Source organism: Papio anubis, chromosome 17 (genome assembly GCF_008728515.1).
Source record: "Papio anubis isolate 15944 chromosome 17, Panubis1.0, whole genome shotgun sequence".
Classification (NCBI taxonomy): Eukaryota; Metazoa; Chordata; class Mammalia; order Primates; family Cercopithecidae; genus Papio; species Papio anubis.
This window is the reverse complement of record NC_044992.1, coordinates 36,890,672-36,910,479: the sequence shown is the minus strand read 5'-3', so window position 1 is coordinate 36,910,479 and position 19,808 is coordinate 36,890,672. Positions and strand designations below refer to the sequence as shown.

Sequence of the window (19,808 nt, the reverse complement as noted above, 5' to 3'; positions counted from 1 at the left end):
CAACTCTTTTACCTTTCTTCTAAGTTTTTAATTTTAATAACTATATTTTCTGTTTATGGAGGGTCTACTTAGTTATTTTTCAAAGTCAATGCTCTTCTCTTCCCCACCTGCATTCTGAATCAAATAAAAGGTAGATGCTAATCAGACAATGGATCAGCATTTCACCATTATTACAAATAAAGCTGCTTGGAGAACAGGGCTTGGGTTTTTGGCAACAATAGAATTACAACACACTGCCTATAATCAAACTTGCCCTCCAGGCACAGGCATCATTAGGAAACCTGGATTCTGGTGTCAGAGCCTGTCCTCTTGAGTCTACTATATAACCTAGGGCAGATGAGAATGCATATTTTCTACAAGTAGACAGTTGCCAAAAAGGAAGAGCCAGAAGGGTTGATCTAGATATGACCAGTAGTTCCTTCTCCCAAACTCATCAACTATAGTCATGCATACCATAATAACATTTTGGTCGATGTTGGATTGCATAGATGGTGATGGTCCCTTACAATTATAGCACCATATTTTTATTTTACTTTTCTATGTTAATTAGGTTTAGATACACAAATACCATTGTGTTACAATTGCCTTCAGTATCCAATACAGTAACCTGCTGTACAGGTTTGTAGCCCAGGAACAAGAGGCTGTACCATATAGCCTACATATGTAGTAGGCTCCACCATCTGGGTTTGTGTAAGTGCACTCTATGATGTATGCTTTAGGATGCAATTGCCTGATGACACATTTCTCAGAATATATCCCTGTTGTTAAGCAACGCATGACTGCATTTAAATCACTCATCTTCTCCAGAGTAGGAGTTGAGCAGATGAGTAAGGCCAAACATATTTCCCTAATGGAAGTTCTTCCACGGGGAAACATTGCATGGGGAGGTGGGGTGAGGACCAGTCATCCATTCTAAGAATATCCAGGAGCTGGTGTCGCTGACTTTCATTCTCTCTTCCCTTGCTGAAACCTGGAAGTACCCTTTTTCACTTTTCAGCTAAGTTATGTATTTACAACTATTTTCAACACGTTTTCACCAACATTTCCATGTTTGAAGCCAGGAGCATCAGCTGCCATTTTGCCAGAAGTTCTTTCAGAGTTTTTTTTTTCACAAAGGAAACAGGCTATTAAGGCAATTGCTCAAGAACAGGCCTTCTTGGGTCCCTTTCCAAGCTGTGTTTAAACTTTAGAGATACCATAAAATATTTCCTAACATTATTCTTTCATTAACTGTAATAAAATAATTGAGTGTAAATCTCAGCATATTCAAGGGTATATTTATTTTTCTCCTGAGTTTAACAGGCAACACACTTTTAAACACATATAATAAATACAATTTGAATTGTATGCCTTATATCTTGCATGATGTCGTTTGTGCTGTTATGCTTGTCTCCATTAGTCTATTGCTATACAGTAATACAGCTTTATCAAATCAAACCTTTACAATGTATTCCTTGAAGATACTTGAAAATACTTCATAGCCAATAGGTTTTTTTACACAATTGCTTTTTCAAGCAATGAATTTCTATTTAAATAAAATATAGATTTACAAAACATAGAAAATTTACAAGGCATTATAAAACAATTGGAAAGTATGTCAAGTCTAAACTTTTGTGCATTTAGTCTAGGAAAATTTCACATGTCTCTTTCCACACCTATAAAACAAAACAGAACCAGGACTGACTTGAGAAAAGCAATTATTTATCTCTGCTGTGTCTAACTAAGGAAGCTGCCAAATGTGATCATTTGCCTGACTGGAAATTCGCATAAATGAAGAGTTTGCCATCAACTTTCTTTCAAGTAAGGAAAGAAAAACATTTCAATACAGTAATGCAAAACAAGTGGAAATTTTTATTGAACATTTACTTGGACAGGCACTGTGCAAAATTATTCCTTGTCCAACCACCTCCTCAGCTGTAACTGGTAGCACAATTCTTGACCCATTTTACAGATTAGGAAACATGAGTTTTCAGAGTTTATTGGCACTCATGTGGCTGTTACATCGTTTTGATGTTTAAACGACCTACTTTATTCAAAGTCAGGTAGTACAGTCTGCTGATGGGAAATACAGTATTACCCAAGGGACTTCAAAGAAACAAGAAGATGTTTGAGTTGCACAGTGAGCTAAATTATGCAAGTTGCAGAAATCATAGGTGTATGACACCTAGTATGACACATTTTTGATCAGTTTCTACCCTCTAGGGTGGCAACAACCTGGTAGATCCATTATGGATTAGGTTTCTAAACTGTTTTGGTGTCATGAACCCCTTGAGTCTTCTAGTGAATCCAATGGACCTTGTCTCAGAATAATGTTTTAAAATGTATAGCAGAAAGAAGAGAAATTATATTGAAATACAATTCTGGCATTTGACCCCTTCGGATTTTTCCAGCATTTCTACTCTGCCCACCTCTCCTCTCACGTCTACCAAATAGGCTTTCTTTACTTTATTCAGAAAGGTAAATGAGAGACACTCAAACAGCTCTGTAGATTATGGGGGTAACAGGGAGTATGAGATGGGCTACTGAGGAGGTGTTTTTGAGGTGACATCACTGTCTCCCTTCCTCTTCCTTTTCCCTTCCCTCTGAAAGCTTCCTCACTTCTCTAGCTCTTCCTTCCTTCCCCACATCAAGTCCAATTTTTCTCCTTTTACTTCTTGTCTATCCTCCTCACTCCTTGCTCAGTCCCGCCCACTTTTCTAGGCCCGCCCCTCCAGGGCCCCACCCTCAGGCCGCTCCTCCAGTCTAGGCCCCGCCTCCTCCTCAGTTTCCTGTCAATGACGCTGGGGCCGCTCGGTCGCCCCGCCCCGAGGCCCACAACAAGGGTGTCCGCGGCCTGTCCTCCAGGCGGAGGAGCCCGGACTGCGGAAGGATGGAGCTGGCCGCGGGCAGCTTCTCGGGGGAGCAGTTCCGGGAGGCCTGCGCCGAGCTCCAGCAGCCCGCTCTGGCCGGGGCCGACTGGCAGCTTCTAGTGGAGACCTCGGGCATCAGCATCTACCGGCTGCTGGACCAGGTAGCGGCCAACCCGCTGGAGCACCGCGGGGCCTAGAATGCGCCGGGGTCGACCTCCCCGCAGGGAGCGCGGGGCGGCAGTCGCGGAAGGGACAGGGGCGGGTCTTCTCCGGCTCAGGGAGGAGCTCCGCCCCAACCCTGTCTCAAGCCCTGGAGCTAGCGCAGGGGCGGTGCCTCCAAGTGACTGCGTGCAGATCCAGGGGAGTTGGAAAGTCATAGGAGTTCAGCCTCAGGTCAGGCCCCGTGGGGCATGTAGTTAGTTAGAAGTTAATGACAGTTGAAACGTGGCTAAGCTGGTTCCTAGGCCCGTGCACACGTCTGCAAGGGACGTTGATCCTCACTCTCCAATGCGTGGCATATGGGGGTCTGGGGGTGGGGGAGGGACGGTATCTTGGGACTTGGATATAGGAGGAAAAGAAACAGAACTTTAAAAGGACTGGATGTGCAGGGTGGTGAGTGTCGGGGGTTGCCGAGAAGGGCCCTGCTATTTTAGTGACTGGTTTCTTTTGGTTGTTGCCCCTTCCTTCCTAGTTGCACTTGGTAAGTTGAGTCCGAAGCTTCAGGCACAAGGAGTAAAGATGTAGGAGAAATGGGATTGGTTGTTAAAGTCTTTGCAACCAGGTAGCCATCCAGGTGGAAGGCATTGCCCGTGAGGCCTGTCATCCAAGGCTTGTCATCAGTTGCTTTGTGTAAGAGTCGCAGCATGGCAAGTAGGTTAAAAGTCGCCTGCAGGCAATGTGGGTGAAATTGAAGTTTCCTAATACAGGATCAGGGTATTATAGTGTTAGAGTTAGGAGGATACCTCATGCTCACCTGGTTAAACACCAAGTTTCATAGATGAAAGCAACAGGCCTCGAGGGTGAAGTTACTCCTGAAAGGGCCCAGATAAGTGAATACCAGAGGTGGGATTGGAGGGTTCATGATCTTGTGAATGTCAAACATGTGGTTGCCTTTTTAGGCAATTGCATTTTTGTTTACATCAAATATAGTATTTTTATCTTTTAAAACAGAAAACAAACGTTTGCAATATTTAGAAGTTGCTCACCTGTTAAACAGGAATGAAAACCTTGCTTGCCTCATTGCAGGGTTGTTAGGGGGTTCAAATCCAATCTGTCAGATATGTGTGAAAATTTGATAGCTGTAGATAACTCTACAATGCACAGGATAGTGACCCCCTACCTCTCCCAGGGAAGAATTATCCAGTCCCAAATTGTAATATTGCCAAGGTTGAGAAATCCTACTCTAAATAAATGGAGAATATAGGTATTATGAAGAATTTTCTTGTCTAAATACATACATATTTCCTTTGGAGGCAGTCAGTCCCTCTCCAGTTAGTGGGACTATAAAACATGCTACTTTGAATACTTACAAATTAGTACGGCTGGCCTTTTCATAATCCAGAACACAGCAGATACTACAAGTGGATAAGCGCCGTATTTACTTTTTTTCTGTATACAGATGTTATATCTTGATGGATTACTCACTCAAGAAACTCTGAATACTTGCTGTGTACAAGGACCATTGGGTATAACAAGATGATCAAGAGCTCACAATCTAGAAAAGACAGAATTAGTTTCTTAGGATAACTTTAAAAGGCACCTTAGTTTGAAAATTGATACATTTTCAGACAAAGTCTTTCTTTTATTTTTTATGTTTTAGAGATGAGGCCTTGCTGTGTTGCCCAGGTTGGTCTTGAACTTCTGGGCTCAAGCAATCCTCCTGCCTTAGCCCTCAGCCTCCCAAAGTGGTAGGATTACAGGGATGAGTCACCACACCCAGTCAGACAAAATTCTTTTATCTTCTCTGCTATTCCATTTTTCTTACCAGCCACATCAAGACTTTGGCCAAGTTTTGTTGATTCAACTGCTCAGACATATCTAGCATCTGACTTATTTCCTCCCATTTTCTTTTCTTTATCTTTGCAACTTTGGGTACTCAGCACCCCTCACTTAGAATTGCAGTGACCTCTTAACTAGTTTCTTGGCCTATCATCTCTCTGCTCTTGTCTATCCTACACCTTACAGTGCAATCAAACATCTGAGAAGCAGTGATCTTATCACTACCTTTTCAGTGGCCTATTGATTGCAGAAATAGTAATAATCATCACTGTAATAGCTAACATTTATTGCGTGATTTCTTATAATTCAGGTGCTAAGTGTTTTGGAAGTATTGATTTACTCAATACTTGCATCAACTCTATGATAAGGTGCTATGATGATCACCTTTTTACCTATATGTAAATGATTGCATAGAAAGGTTAAGTTGGTTGCTCAAGATTCCAGCTAGGATCCAAGCCCAGCTGTCTGCCTCCAGTTGTGTGCCTTTAACATGCTCCTACATTGCCTCTCCAAACAGAAGGCAAATGCTGCCTGGTGGGTACACTGAACTAATTTGGTCTCAACTCACATTTCCATCATTCTCTTCCATTACTTGTCCATAGACCTGGCATCTTCTCCTCTAGCCAGCCCAGACCACTGTGCCATCTTCCCTGTATAAAGACAAGGCAGTTGAGGTCTAGGGAAAGTCAGTGACATATGCAAGGCACATGGCTAAGAAGTGGTGAATGAAACTGGGATTTAGATCCAAGTCCATCTGCCCATGAAGCCCCTACTCTTTGCCCAAGCCACACATGCTCTTTTTCTAATAAAGCTTCCCGCATGTGGGTTGGACCATTTTAGGAGGGTGAGTCCTCATTATTGGAGGTACAGTATTGTGTTGGAGAATAAAACTCAAACTGTGTTTTTTTCATTATCTCAACATCACCGACAACACAGTAGCACAGAAGACTCCTGTGACCAAATGTCTGAGGATTTCTCCCCAAACACCAAGTAAGCAGTCAGTTGTGCAGTGGACATCACCTAGGTGTCCTCCTGTTCAGTGTTGACACTACCTACCTGGAAATAGTGTCAGATCCCATAGGTTGAGGTCCCAGTCCCACAAGATTAACCCCCTCTTCCCTGCCACTTGCAATGCTAGTTGAAAGCCCCAGGTTGTTTTACCTGTGCTTCTGACCAACTGGCTATAAATAGGGGATCCCATGGCCCTCTCCTTGGATTCAATTAATTTACTAGAGAGGCTGACAGAACTCAGGGAAACACTTGCTTGCGTTTACTGGTTTATTATAAAGGATATTACAAAGGATACAGATGCATAAGATGAGGTATGGGGGAAGGGTCTTGGAACTTCCATGCCCTCCTTGGATGCATCACTCTCCAGGAACCTCTTTGAGTTCAGCTATCCAGAAACTCTCTGAACCCCGTCCTCTTGGGCCTTTTATGGAAACTTCATTGGCTAGATATGACTGAAGCATGGACAACAGTGTTGAAATGTGACTGGACAGAAAGGGTCTGAGCTCATATTAATAGACTGATTGGGGAAAGCCAAGAAGGCCTGTCCAGATTCTTCAGGCCTCTCCATGCAGCATTCCTTCTTCCAGGGTATGGGGCAGGACCCTCCCTGGGATGAAGGTCTTACAACTCTTGGCTCAACTCCTGAGGCCTAAAATGCACCAACATACAAAAGACTATAGCAAGGGCTATGAAAGTTATGAACCAGGAACAGTGGATAGAAACCTATATGTGTGTGTGTGTGTGTATTGGATGTACAGTACTGGAGTATGTATGTGGGTGTGTGTGTATACTCTATGTCCAATACACACACCCAACACATATGTATACACACATGTGTAAATTATATATTTATATACACACATATATGTATAGGTATATATTTTATATATGTAGCTCATAATATTACAAGTACTGTATTCAGAAAGGAGACCAGAGACCATTTGTTTATACACTTCATTCAGCCTTTATTGAGGATCTGCAGTGGGTCAGATTTCCATCTATGGAAATGGATCTAAGATAGAGTTGCTCCCCTGAAGATTCTCGTGGCTTCGTTTTGAAGTTATGGGCATCGGCTGGACTGATGGTCCTTTAAGGACCCAATTGTGCATAGCATGCTTGCTACTGTGTGGTACGAGCTGGTTGTGATGACCCTTTGCTTTGCTTCCCACAGTCAACATAGAGGTGGCCAACCTAAGGCCAAAGCTATGTGACTTCTTGGGGCTCTTGAACAGGATTTGAAACAAGGATAGAGAAAAAGAAAATTGTGACCATGATTTAAATGATGCTGTAACAAAGTTACTGTTATGTGTTTTTAAAAGACTGAAAGGAGTAGAGGCTCTTAAAAGAGATTTCAATGTAGCAAATTGTATTTGAAAATAAAAATAATAGAATTGTATCCTTTATTTAGTAGACACAAATGATTCTGAATCCTGTTCTTGGACAAGTGGGCAATTTTGATGTACAACATTTGATGTACAAAATTTTGATAATTTTTTTTTTGTTTTCTATTTTTCTATTAAATCACAAAGTTTTGGACTGGAAAGTTACTTCTAAGCCATGCTGCCCAACACCATCATCTTTTTCCTCTACTTCTCCTTTCTTTGCCTACTCTGTTTCCTTTCTCTCTTATTTCTTCTCCATATTGTAATGATAATAACTTTATTTGATGCTGCAAATTATAAATGCTGTCCTATAAGTTTTCATTTATCCTTCTAAACAGATGTGGAAGATAGGCAAGAACGGGCTTACTTTACAAATGGAAATAAGATTCAGAGTTGTTGAGCGAGCCACATAAGACCTCATAACTAGTAACTAACATGAACAGTCTACTATGATAAACTCAGTACTAAATACACAGCTTGCTTCAAGACAAGAACTACATTCTGTTTCCGGCAGCTAAAGCAAAACTAGACCAGGGCTGCCATGGGTATTGTGGGAAAAGCATGGATTTTGGAGTCAGATAGTCCTGTGTGAGACTTTCAGCTCTGTTCCTCTATCATTCATTCATTCATTTGGGAGATATTCATCAACTGCCTCCCATGTGCTACTGTCTTCGCAGACCCTGGGGATAAGTGGTGAAGGAGGAACGTGGTGCTGCTGCTTCAATGAATGAACTACTTGAACATGGATCATATTCATTGATGAGAATAAGCCCGTAGTATATGATGAAATGTCCAGTGGGAAATACTATAAAGTGCTTTAAAGAAAATGCTATAAAGAAAATAAAGCGAGATAAAGGGATAGAGACATGGCATGGCAGGGTAGCCAGGGGTGATGTGATGTGTTTCAGATAAGGGAGTTCAGAAAGGCTCCCTGTGGAGGTAACATTTGGCCAATTTGAATAATGCAAATATCTGGAGGAGAAATGAATCTGAGAGTGTTTCTCAAAGTTCAAGCAGATTGGAATCACTTGAGAGAGCTTTACAAACAATACCAAGCCCTACCTTAGGGATTCAGGTTTAACTGGTCTACAGTGAGGCTTGGGTGGTCCTTTTGATAGGCTCCCCTTCACATAGGGGTTGATTATTTTGTCCTCTCTACTTCTGTGTATGTTTGAAATCTTTCATAATAAACCATTTTTTACACACGTGTGTGTGTATTATGAATGTGTGTGTGTATATATACACACACATATCTATATATAAGCTTATCAGGAGATTCATATGAGCATGCTGGCTTTTAAGCCACTGAGATAGAGGGAACACTGGATGCTAGTCCCTCAGCTAGGCTGAGCTTGCCTCGTTTTCCAGGAGGAGCCAGGAGGCCCACAGGACTGGAGTGGATATGAGATTAAAGAGTAGCCAGGGGCCAGGCCCCACTTACTGGCCAGGTGATATTAATCAGTTACTTTTTCATTTTGAAATCTCAGTTTCCTCATTTGCAAAGCCTGGATAATACTTACCTTTCAGGGTTGTTGAGAGGATTGAACGAAATGATACATGGCAGAATGGTTCTCAAACTGAGTGTGTGTTAGAATCTCAAACTTGAGCATGCATTGAGTGTGCATTTGGATATATATGTGTACACACACACATATATATGTGTGTGTATATACACACAAGTATGTATTGAGTGTGCATGAGAATATATATACACACATATATACACGCACATATGTGTATATACACACACAAGCAGGTGTGTATATACTATATATTCTATATAGAATATATATTCTATGTATTCTATATAGAATATATTCTATACATTCTATATAGAATATATATATTGTAAATATTTCATACAATCGTCTCAACAACTCTGAAAAGTAAGTATTATCCTGGTTTTGCAAAGGAGGAAACTGAGATACGCACACACATATATGTATATATATGTGGAAAATACAGTATGTGTGTATATATATATAAACACATGTTTTTATATATATATATAAATACACAGGTATATATGTGTGTGTGTTTATATATTCTAATCACGCTCATCAATGAATGTAACCCACATTCTTATCAATGAATATGTTCTATGTTCTTGTATGTGTGTGTATAGATAGATACTCTTCTTTTTTTGTACATTATATTTCTAACCAGCTGCTGAGTGATGCTGAGGCTACTGGTCCAGGAACCACACCTGGAGAACCACTGGTGGATGGGGAGCATCTAGCATGGTGCTGAGGCAGTTCTGACATTGAGAGCTAAAGTCAGAGGCAGTAGAATACCCTAGAGATGAGATGCAATGGAAATTGAAAGGTGAAAGTGAGACCAAAAAATGTCTTAAAACAAAAGCAACATCCATCTTAGGACTCCCTCTCCCTGATGTTTAAGTGAGTGGCTACTCGGGAGTAAATGTGGTGCCCTGAGCAGTGCTGAGAAGTTCTCCTGGGAGAAGGGTCATGGATCACTTAGAAAAGCTCTTCCAGGCCGGGCGCGGTGGCTCAAGCCTGTAATCCCAGCACTTTGGGAGGCCGAGGCGGGTGGATCACGAGGTCAGGAGATCGAGACCATCCTGGCTAACATGGTGAAACCCCGTCTCTACTAAAAATACAAAAAACTAGCCGGGCGTGGTGGCGGGCGCCTGTAGTCCCAGCTACTCGGAGGCTGAGGCAGGAGAATGGCGTGAACCTAGGAGGCGGAGCTTGCAGTGAGCCGAGATCGCGCCACTGCACTCCAGCCTGGGTGACACAGCGCAAGACTCCGTCTCAAAAAAAAAAAAAAAAAAAAAAAAAAAGAAAAGCTCTTCCAGTGATCTGCAGGCAGGCCTTGCAGGAGCTTTGGGCTTCGTTACTATGCCATTAACCACTGCAGCATGCCCGTAGAGGGTGAAACCAGTGCTCAGAGGCTCACAGCTTCAATTTAGACAAGATAAATGTTGGACTGAAAAACTCTGGCTGATGGCTTGACTTATTAAGTTTTTAAATCTAAATGCCTGGCACTGTGAGAAGGGACAGCCTAAATTGTGTTTTTGTCCTTGAATAGGGCTTCTAATCAAAGAGTTTGGTGAGGAGCAGACAGTACTTTCCCAGGGACTGCTCTTTCCTGTGCTCTTGACCTACTAAAATACTCAAAAGGCCAGCAAGATGGGAAAAACTGCAGGCTGGGCTGAGAGAAAGTTTGGCCTTTAGAGAGAAACACAGATTCAACTCACAGGAGAACAGATGTCACTCTATAGATGTGAAATCCCTACTTCTATTTCCCCAGTTAGCATCGTGAACCACTTTACTTCAGGATTGTAAAACTGTTCTGCTCCTTTCTCTCACCCTTCTGATTACCAGCGTGATTGAAAGGATAATTCTTGAGCCCTGGTCACTTACGGAGCTGAAACTTAATTGTGGGCAGGGCCACCATGTCTCCAGGACATCCATCTGTGGCATTCTACTTCCCGCCATAGACCAAGGCCAGCTCCTTCATTTCTGTCTCCCTTGAGTGTGCAACTGGATAGATAAGTTAGAGCCTCAGGTTTTCCCTCTCCTTGCTTTTCTCTCTTAGGATAAGTCTGTGGGTATGAGGCCATACGAGAATGCTAGTCTCAAGGTTCAGATTTGGTGGAAGAAGGGGAGAGCAAGGAGTAAGATGCCTCCCTTCTGTCTCCAGGTATAAGCCAAGCTTTATGCTCTCACTCTGTCTTTCACCAGATTGCTGTATGGCAATTACACAGGTGGCTATTAATGAAACAAAACACCAGTGTTTCATTCAGCCTTGGGAATCCCTTGAGAAGAGAGGTGACTTTGTAGGGAAGGGTATAGGCATTCAGAATGCTTGGACATAATACCATACCAACATCTGGAGTGAACCAGCAGGTGAATCGGGGGCAGTGCTGAATGGAGGTTCTTGTCTCTATAAATGTGCCTTTTCTGGACATTTTGCAGAACATCTTTAAGCCTCAGTTTTCCTGTCTGAAAAGTGGGTTTACTGATGGTCCATACCTCGTATCATTATTTGGATTAAGTGGGATAATCCATGTAAAAGCACTTGGATCTGTGCCTGCTATTCAGTATATACTCAGTAAATATCAGCTATCAGTATTTTACCCAGCTGTGTGCAACCCTTAGGGATTAGACCTATCACGTTTTCTTAGAGAGGTCTTACATGTTTAATCAGATTTAGCCAACTGTCTGTCTTTGTAGAGTCTTGGCACATACTTCCCAGCAGCAGCTGCAGCTTTGACTTCTGCCATTAGAACTGCTTTACTTTGATGAAAAATGCTTACTTTTCATACCATCTGAGTCTATTACTTGCCCAAAAGTGGATGGACTTGGACAGCTTTTAGATAAATAGATTGGGGTGGGGGAGGTTTCCTGTCCCTCTGAGGAATGGAAATGAGCTCTTCCGTGACAGGCAAAGAGAACTCAATGCACGCTCACGAGTGCATTCACAGGATTTGAGAACAGGTGATTTATCAAGACCGCCTTGTAGTTAGTGGTGTAAATTCAGATAAACACCATAAATTGGAGGGAATGAGTGGTGCCTTTCTCCAGGCTTGGTTGGGTGATGGGACATCTACAGGAGATTACTCCTGTGTGGGGCTTGCAAAAGTCATTTGGAAACATTATGACATTTTGACACATCTCATATGTAAATGCATAGTATCTTTTTCAGAGTTTATTCTGCTTGGGACAAATAAGTGTACTATTGACAACAATATTTCTCAGAATACTTTAACCCTATAAATATAATTGAAAATAAATTGCACAGCTGTTTTTTTTCATGCATTTGAATCATCATTGCTAAGAAATATACCAGTTTAATGTTTGGACAAGTTAGCCAGAGTAATAGCATCTCAAAAATTAGTGATAACAGTAACAGATTTCCTGACCATGTGTTCCCCTGTCTCCAGCCTCCATTTCTTCACTTATGAATTGGAGCTAACGATGCTTACATCACAGGATTATTACAGGTATTCATGATTAAGCACAGCCTGGCTTAGAGCAGGTGCACTATAGATATTGGTTTTCCTGAAAATATACATTACAGTTCTCAATCCTAGTTCTTTAATCTGGAAAAAAGAGATCATCATACCTATCTTATTAATGAAATAATAACCTACCTTATTAATGGGAATGATATCTAATATATACTAAGTACTTATTATGTGCACCACATAATAGAACTTTAGATGGATTATCTAGTTTAATCCTCATAATCATTCCATGAAGTAGAAACTTATTAGACCCATTTTGCAGGTTAGTAGTGGAGAGTTTAGACTCTACCCAGACGGTGAATCTGAGCCCATGTTATAACCACCACACTGTCTTTTCTGACTAGCTTTTCTGATTTATGAGACAGCACTTTGGAATAGTGTATGGAAAAACTTGGCAAAGTACCTCATCTGTTGAAAGTGATGATATTCATCCTTTCCCTATACCTACCTTTCTCCTGGTTCTTTCCTGAACCCCTCAGAAGCAGCATCTAAAAAAAATACTTCTTCTGGCCCTTTGGAGGCCTGTTGGGCAAACACACCAGGCTTAGGGACTCAGGGGAACATCTCAGTGGGAGGTCCATTCTGGGTGGCCTGGAGCAGGAGTACTGGCTTAGGGAAGGAATGGGTTCTCATCCAGGCTTTGCCACCAACAGCGTCGTCAGCTGACTCTTGGCAAGTCATTCATATTACACAGTTGAGCTAAGACCCCTTCCTGCTCTAAGATCCTGTGTGATGGGTCTTCTTTATCTTTATCATTACTTTGTGGTCTGGAACAATGATTTGGGGATGACATGCAGAGAAAATACAGTTAAATAAGGAGACATTGTAGGGAATAGAAGGGGCCAGTGTGCAAAGACACCACCATTTCTTTCTGTCTGTCCTGTTACTAGCTGTAGGACTTAGGCAAGTAAGTTGGCCTCTCTAAGCATCATTTCCTTCTGTAAAGGTAGAGATAACACCAACTTCCCTGTCTACATCACAGGGCTATCTTAGCTGTTACATGAGAGAATGAATATAAAACTTTGGAAAGTGGACCATGCTTAGAAAAACAATTACTAGTATTATTGAAAGACTGTATAGCAGGTCAAAGGGATTAGAAAACTCCTTCAAAAACAAAATACATGACTTTTGCAGTATTGCTAATAAATCACCAAGGGAAACAGAATCCAATCTGCAGTCAAGTAGAAGCCTCTGCTTGATTTCTTCTTGGGATCAAGATGTAGTGAATACCAGAAGGTATTCACTCTATCTACTGTAGCAGGTATATATAAAAATATATAGACCTACTGGCATTATATATAAACATATATGTCTGCTGATATTATATATAAATATATATAAATATGTGTAACATATATTCTATATATAACATATTTATATAGAATAGTATATATTAGATATACATTTATATGTATATTTTCTGAGTTACTAATTCAAAGGAGACAGTAATTTTATAACATGGCATGTAGGGTTTTGTATGCCTTTGTGTAAAACTAAATGTTGTACCTCAATTTAATATCCATTAAAGTGTCCATTATCTCTTCTTTTCCTTGACAGTGCATTTTAGCAACATTTATGTACTTTTGTACTGTTTTAATGAATTTACGTGTAATTATATTTCTCATAAATATTCATAAGTCTTATCAGCACTATTCTGTCAGCCTACTTTTTTACCTTGATGTCAAATTTTTAAAAATAAATCTGGACTTGGTAAGGAGAGACTTGTGTTCAAATGGGTTATTTCAAGGAGTTAGGGAAAGAAGTATTACAGTAGGAAGAGTGCTTTGCCGATAAGCTCTGCAGGCATCTTGGGGGTTGCAGAGCTGTTCTTTTATAACCACGAGCAAAGAACGTTAGAAAGAACCGTATGCGGGGATGTGGGATGAAAGGATGGTGTGATCGGATAGCAGATCAGCGAATACTTTGCCCTAAGCCCAGCCTGTTTTCAGGAGGGACTGTATGCTGGCTCTGGTTTAGGATAGGCCAAAGTTCAGGGGCCTAGAGGAAGGAGAAAAGTTCAGCCAGTTGGGTTAACAAGCATTTTGTTCTGGTTGATCCGTGGGGGTGGGCAGCTCAGCTAATCATTTATAAGACAAAGAAAGGGAAATTTGGAGGGTCTATGTCTGGCCTTGTTGTAGGTAAATGGGGGCATCTATGAGTCTTATCTAAGTCATACAGGGAAGGGTAGTGGATCTCTGCGGTAAACTTTATGAAACACAAAAGGTGGGGGATTTCTTAACCTTCACTGTAATCTAGGATGGCAGGGTTCAAATAAAATTCGGCATTGCTGATAAGGACCACTATGTCAATTAGGATTGTTTTTAGCTACAAGTAATAGAAAATTGGACAATCAATGACAAACAGAGGCATGTTTATCTCACCTAATAAATAGGTGAGAGTTCTACCTATTGGTAGAGTTGCTGTCATTGGTTTAGCAATCAGTGATGCCAGCAACCCTCTGAGTCTTTCTACTCGATTTCTCGTGTTGATTGCCTCTTGGTCATAGGATAGTTGCGGCAGCTCCCACCATCATGTCCACATTTAAAACAGGGAGAAGTCACATGGCTACCTCGCCCTGTAGAGGAGGCCAGGGAAGTTGTTGGCTGTTTACATTGCCACAGGGGTTATCTTAATAAAGAGAAGGAGTGTTTACCACATCAAGTTTTACGTTTCTTCTGGCAGTTGTATTCTGTACATGATACTGGCTAATTCTCTACTACCAACATAACCCTTTTACTATTTGAATTGTAGGAAACTAAATGTCTTATAACTGGAGCATTAGAAAAGTATCCAGTATATTTTAGTCTAGATAAGGAAATTGAGTCACTGTTAGAGACGGTTTTCTGGAGGAGCTTCAGGAAAAGCCAAGAATCTCTTGAGTAAACTTCTTTGGAGTCATTTATTGAAATGTTAGTAAGCTTGGAAAAATAAAGCCGATGTTGCAAAGGATTTAAATCTCTAACTTTAAAGAGATCTTACACATCAGATCTTATTATAGTAGCAATAAAAGCTTTGCCATATACGTTTTGCTTTTTCATATCAAATTGTTTGTATAATCAATGGCACCCAGTGCTGGTGAGATGCTCCTTTGGAACTGGTGAGAGTACACACTTGGTACACATATTCTGCAAGGTTTGTAAAAAGAGACCTAAAATGTTTATCTACTTAACCTAAAATTTATCCCTAAGAAAACATTTGTAGTAAAAAAAAAAAAAAAGAATTATGGACCAAGTATTCTACACAAACATGAATATTCTGGACATTTTTTTTCATAAAAATATTTGGAAACAAATATTTTTTGGAGAATAATTGAGTTAGGTATGGAGTCTTCATAACCTCAGTATAATATTTAGTTAAAAATAGGAGTACAAACTATTTATACCATATGATTCCCATTTGATAACTTACAGATATATTTATTTACTTAAAGGAAATATGTCAGATATTATCAGTAGATATTTTTGGATTATGGGGTTACATGTCACTTTTTAAAAATTCTTTTTGTCATTTTTATAATCTTTTTAATTGTAAAAAACTCTATTTTTTAAAATATGAAGTAAAAATGAGTGTGGTTGCTGAGATCCTTTTTAAAAAGACATAATGGGTGAGAAAATGCTTTGATTGGAGAATGCGGACCAGGCTGTCCAGCACTTGAACATTGTATTAATGAAGTAGGAAAGGTGTTGCCGTGTTATTGACCATTTGGTTCCTCTGGAGCTCTGGCATTGCTCAGTCCTGCCTCAAAGGGAATGTTTAAAGGAAGTTGTCACAATAGTTCATTCTTCTGTATTCACGCAAATCATGGTTGTTCTATTTTTCTCTTCCTCGAGAACTTTCTGTTCTTTTTTTCTGTGCCATATAACAGGATGGAAGTCACTAAGGGTTGTAACTACATTTAGGAGAAGAAGGGAACCAGTTTAAGGGAACAGTGTGTCTTAATTTATGCAGATATCCAATGCTAACTTATTTAAAGGTTGAGGAGGTCATTATCTTAACACATAAGAATTATTTTTGCTTAGAATGTGTAGAAAACAAGGCCTCAATATTCTTGAATAATTGCTGGTTGTCTCCCTTCTAAAGCCTATTGATGAAAACAAGTGTGTATAAGTGTAAATGTGTGGGTATATATAAATCCTTACTAAGTTCTCTTGTGTGTGTGTGAGGGGAGAGGGCAAGAGAGGTAAGATGTTTATCTTCCTGACATTTCTCATTGGACCCTGAGGTCTGCCCTTCTACTGGGGCATCCATGGCATGACACATAAGGGGTTCAGATAGACTAGTTTGATATTTGCTGGTTGGAAATTCTTGGTATAAAATCACATGGTTTTAGAGCTGGAAGATTCTTATGGATTCCATTTCAATTTTACGTTCATTTTTTGCCAGGTACTTTCACATACATCTAAGATTCCTAAACCGGGATGTACTTATCCCTAGGTTATACCACCGGATGACCCTTAAAGCTTCAGGATCTCTAGAAAGATTCAGCATGTTTATTCCTTGACTTCCCCTTAGTCCATGGCACAGTGTTTAAGGAGAGGGCTTCATTCGTGCACGATTAACCAGTAACACGACCTTAGCACATGGACGCGAGAGTTCATCCAAAAGTTCATGTTTGTTCATTTGTTTATTTGCCTTTTTGTTGAAATTAATCTAACAGTCATTGCTTTAATTTTAATAATAGAGCCTTTAGGCAGAGCTGAGGGTCAGGAATTGTAAGTTGCCACCGTACAGAGAGTGAAATGTGTGCTGGGGCAACTCTAGGCCAGGACCCTCATGGACAAGCACATGGCTTACCAAGAAAACAAGGAACTCTCTTACCATTTGGAATCTAGAAAGGCCTTTTTCCAAATAAAAGGAACTTACATGATTTGAAGCAGATTTCTTTTGTTTTTCATTTTCAGTCTTTTATGCAGAATCAAAAAGAAGCAGTTGTTGAAAGATTCTGTCTTGGAATTGATAAAACAATGTGTTGGGTTTCACTATGCCACATGGCTATTTAAATTTAACCTCTCCCGAGAACTGTAGCTGCCTATGTGGCACCCTTACTTGGATGCTTAATAAATGTCTTAACCTCAGCTTGTTCAAAAGAGAACTCTTAATTACGCCCAAAGCCCACCAATCACCTCTTCTCTAAGTTTTTTCTATCTTAGAAGATGGCATTCCCATCTGCCCAACTTGGGTTATAAAAGTTATCCTCGATTCTTTGCTTTCCCTTTCCCCAGGATCTATCAACAATTCCTTTTTACTTTACCTCCAAAATGTATCCTTAAATCACTGACTCCTCGCCATCACTGTTGTTACCTCCTTGTTCAAATCACCATCATCTCTTATCTGAACTATTGCACTGGTCTTCTCACCCATCTTCTTGTTCTCTTATGATCTATTTTCTACCAAGCAACAAGAATCACCTTTAAAAAATTAATTTGATTGGGTCATTCTTAAACTGAATTCTGAATCAAATCTGGTCATCCCTCTGTTTAAAGCCATCCATTAGTTTTCCATAGCAATGAGAATAAAATCTTTACCTCTTACCCTGGTTTCCAAAGTCCTTGGGGTCCAGCCCTGACAACCTCTGTAAACTCAGCTTCTGCCACTCTCTCTTTTATCCAGAGTTCTCCAGACCCCAGGTTCTTTAAAGATGCCAACCCATCAATCTGAGGACCTTCCTTCTACCAGGAACGGGCTTTTCCTATCTTCCTATGGCTGGCTTCTTCTAGCATTTGGAACAAGATGCTCTGATAAATGTTAACTCTCATAGAGGCCTTTCCTGATCACCTGATTACATAGATGTCCTCCCCATCCCTGCCCTTGCAAGGCACCATTTATCACACAACTCTTCTTACCCTATTTAAATTACCTGGATGGCACTTATAGCTATCTCTAGCACTGCTGCCTACCTGAATTTAAGATCCCTGAGAGTAGGGCCTGCACCTGCTTTTTTACCATTGTGTCACCAAGACCACAGAGGAGGTCAGTGTTTGGTGTGGCATGAACTCCATCATCAGCTGCTTTTCATATGATGTGGAATCCAGCTTTCTCTCAACTTGGGAACCAATAGACATTTCTACCTGTTCTGTTTTTATAGAAGACTGGACTTTATGAATATAAAGTCTTTGGTGTTCTGGAGGACTGCTCACCAACTCTACTGGCAGACGTCTATATGGACTTAGACTACAGAAAACAATGGGACCAGTACGTTAAAGGTGAGTGTGCTTGCTGTTTTTTTTTTTTTTTTTTTTTTTGAGACACAGTTTCACTCTTGTAGTCCAGGGTGAAGTGCAGTGGTGTAATCTCAGCCCACTGCAACCGCCCCTTCCCGGGTTCAAGCGATTCTCCTGCCTCAGCCTCCTGAGTAGCTGGGATTACAGGCATGTGCCACCACACTCAGCTAACTTTTGTATCTTTGTTATCTTTGGTTTCTCCATGTTGGTCAGGCTGGTCTTGAACTCCTGACCTCAGGTGATCTGCCTGTCTCGGCCTCCCAAAGAGCTGGGATTACAGGCATGAGCCACTGCACCCAGCACTTTTTTTTTTTCCCCCAAATCATTAGAACGTAGATCTATTCTGACCAGGTGCAGTGACTCATGCTTGTAATCCCAGCACTTGGGGAGGCTGAGGCGGGCAGATAACTTGAGGCCAGGAGTTTGAGACCAGCCTGGCCAGCATGGTGAAATCCTGTCTCTACTAAAAATACAAAACCTAGCTGGGCATGGTGGCGCATGCCTGTAGTCCCAGCTACTCAAGAGGCTGAGGCACTAAGAATTGCTTGAACCCAAGAGGCAGAGGTCGTAGTGAGCCAAGACTGCACTTCAGCATGGGCAACAGAGGGAGACCCTGTCTCAAAAAAAAAAAAAAAAAAAGGTATAATCTCTTTTTATTTATTCTTGCCAGTAGAAAAAAAATAAACTTCACTTCTACTACATAGTGCTTCCTATTAAATTTTGAAACAAAAGCATTTTAAATGTGGGACTGAAATGCACTTTTGCTATTGCTAGGACTTGCTCCTTACATAGTCTTAGACCCTCCCCACAGTTTGCTCTTGAGGCTCCTTTGCTGTCACTTTTAAGTTGTGTGATCCTCGCATGTGTCTACGTTGTCATGAAAGGGGAGGAGGTGCGATCCAAGTTTTGGTTTGAGAGTTGAATCAAAATTTTCCAAACAGAGAAGAATACATGTATGTGAGGAGGTGAGAGAGTGATGGGATGACTGGTGAAGGGCATTCTAGGCCCAGGGATCAGCATTAGTAAAGTCAGGAAAGCATGAAGCAATATGTTCAACAGCCACCAGCAGTTTGGTGGTGTTGGGTTGGTTGGAGTAAGAGAACCTATCTTAGGTCTTCAACTACTGTTAGTACTAGTTCTACTACTACTATTGCTAGTACTGTTGTACTAGTAGAATTAGCTAATAGAACTAGTACTAGTAGCGGTCGAAGAGCTAGGGTAGGTTCTTCTACTACTAGGTGAACTAGGGCAGCTGTTGGGTCCAGATCCTCCAGGGCCTAGCATGGTGACCAGGCTATGGGTCTTAGACTTTTCCCTGTAAGTGTTGCGTTATGAAAGACATCACACAGGGAAT

The 19,808-nt window shown here is 40.9% G+C and overlaps 1 protein-coding gene across 10 annotated transcripts in view; it reads left to right on the top strand.

Moving 5' to 3' along the window:
* The first annotated feature begins 2,767 nt into the window (after positions 1-2,767).
* The window catches only part of PCTP (phosphatidylcholine transfer protein), a 111,311-nt gene continuing 94,270 nt past the window's right edge, over positions 2,768-19,808 (top strand). For 4 of the 10 annotated variants that reach the window (XR_639117.2, XM_009190306.3, XM_003912778.3 and 1 more), the window contains exons 1-2: positions 2,768-3,010; positions 18,319-18,436. Coding sequence is in view for 6 of the 10 variants with exons in the window: in XM_009190306.3 (XP_009188570.1) it covers positions 2,870-3,010; positions 18,319-18,436 (259 nt within the window). In the remaining 4 variants the exon portion in view is untranslated. The other 6 variants (XR_001896367.3, XR_001896366.1, XM_017950612.3 and 3 more) reach the window with 3 other exon arrangements.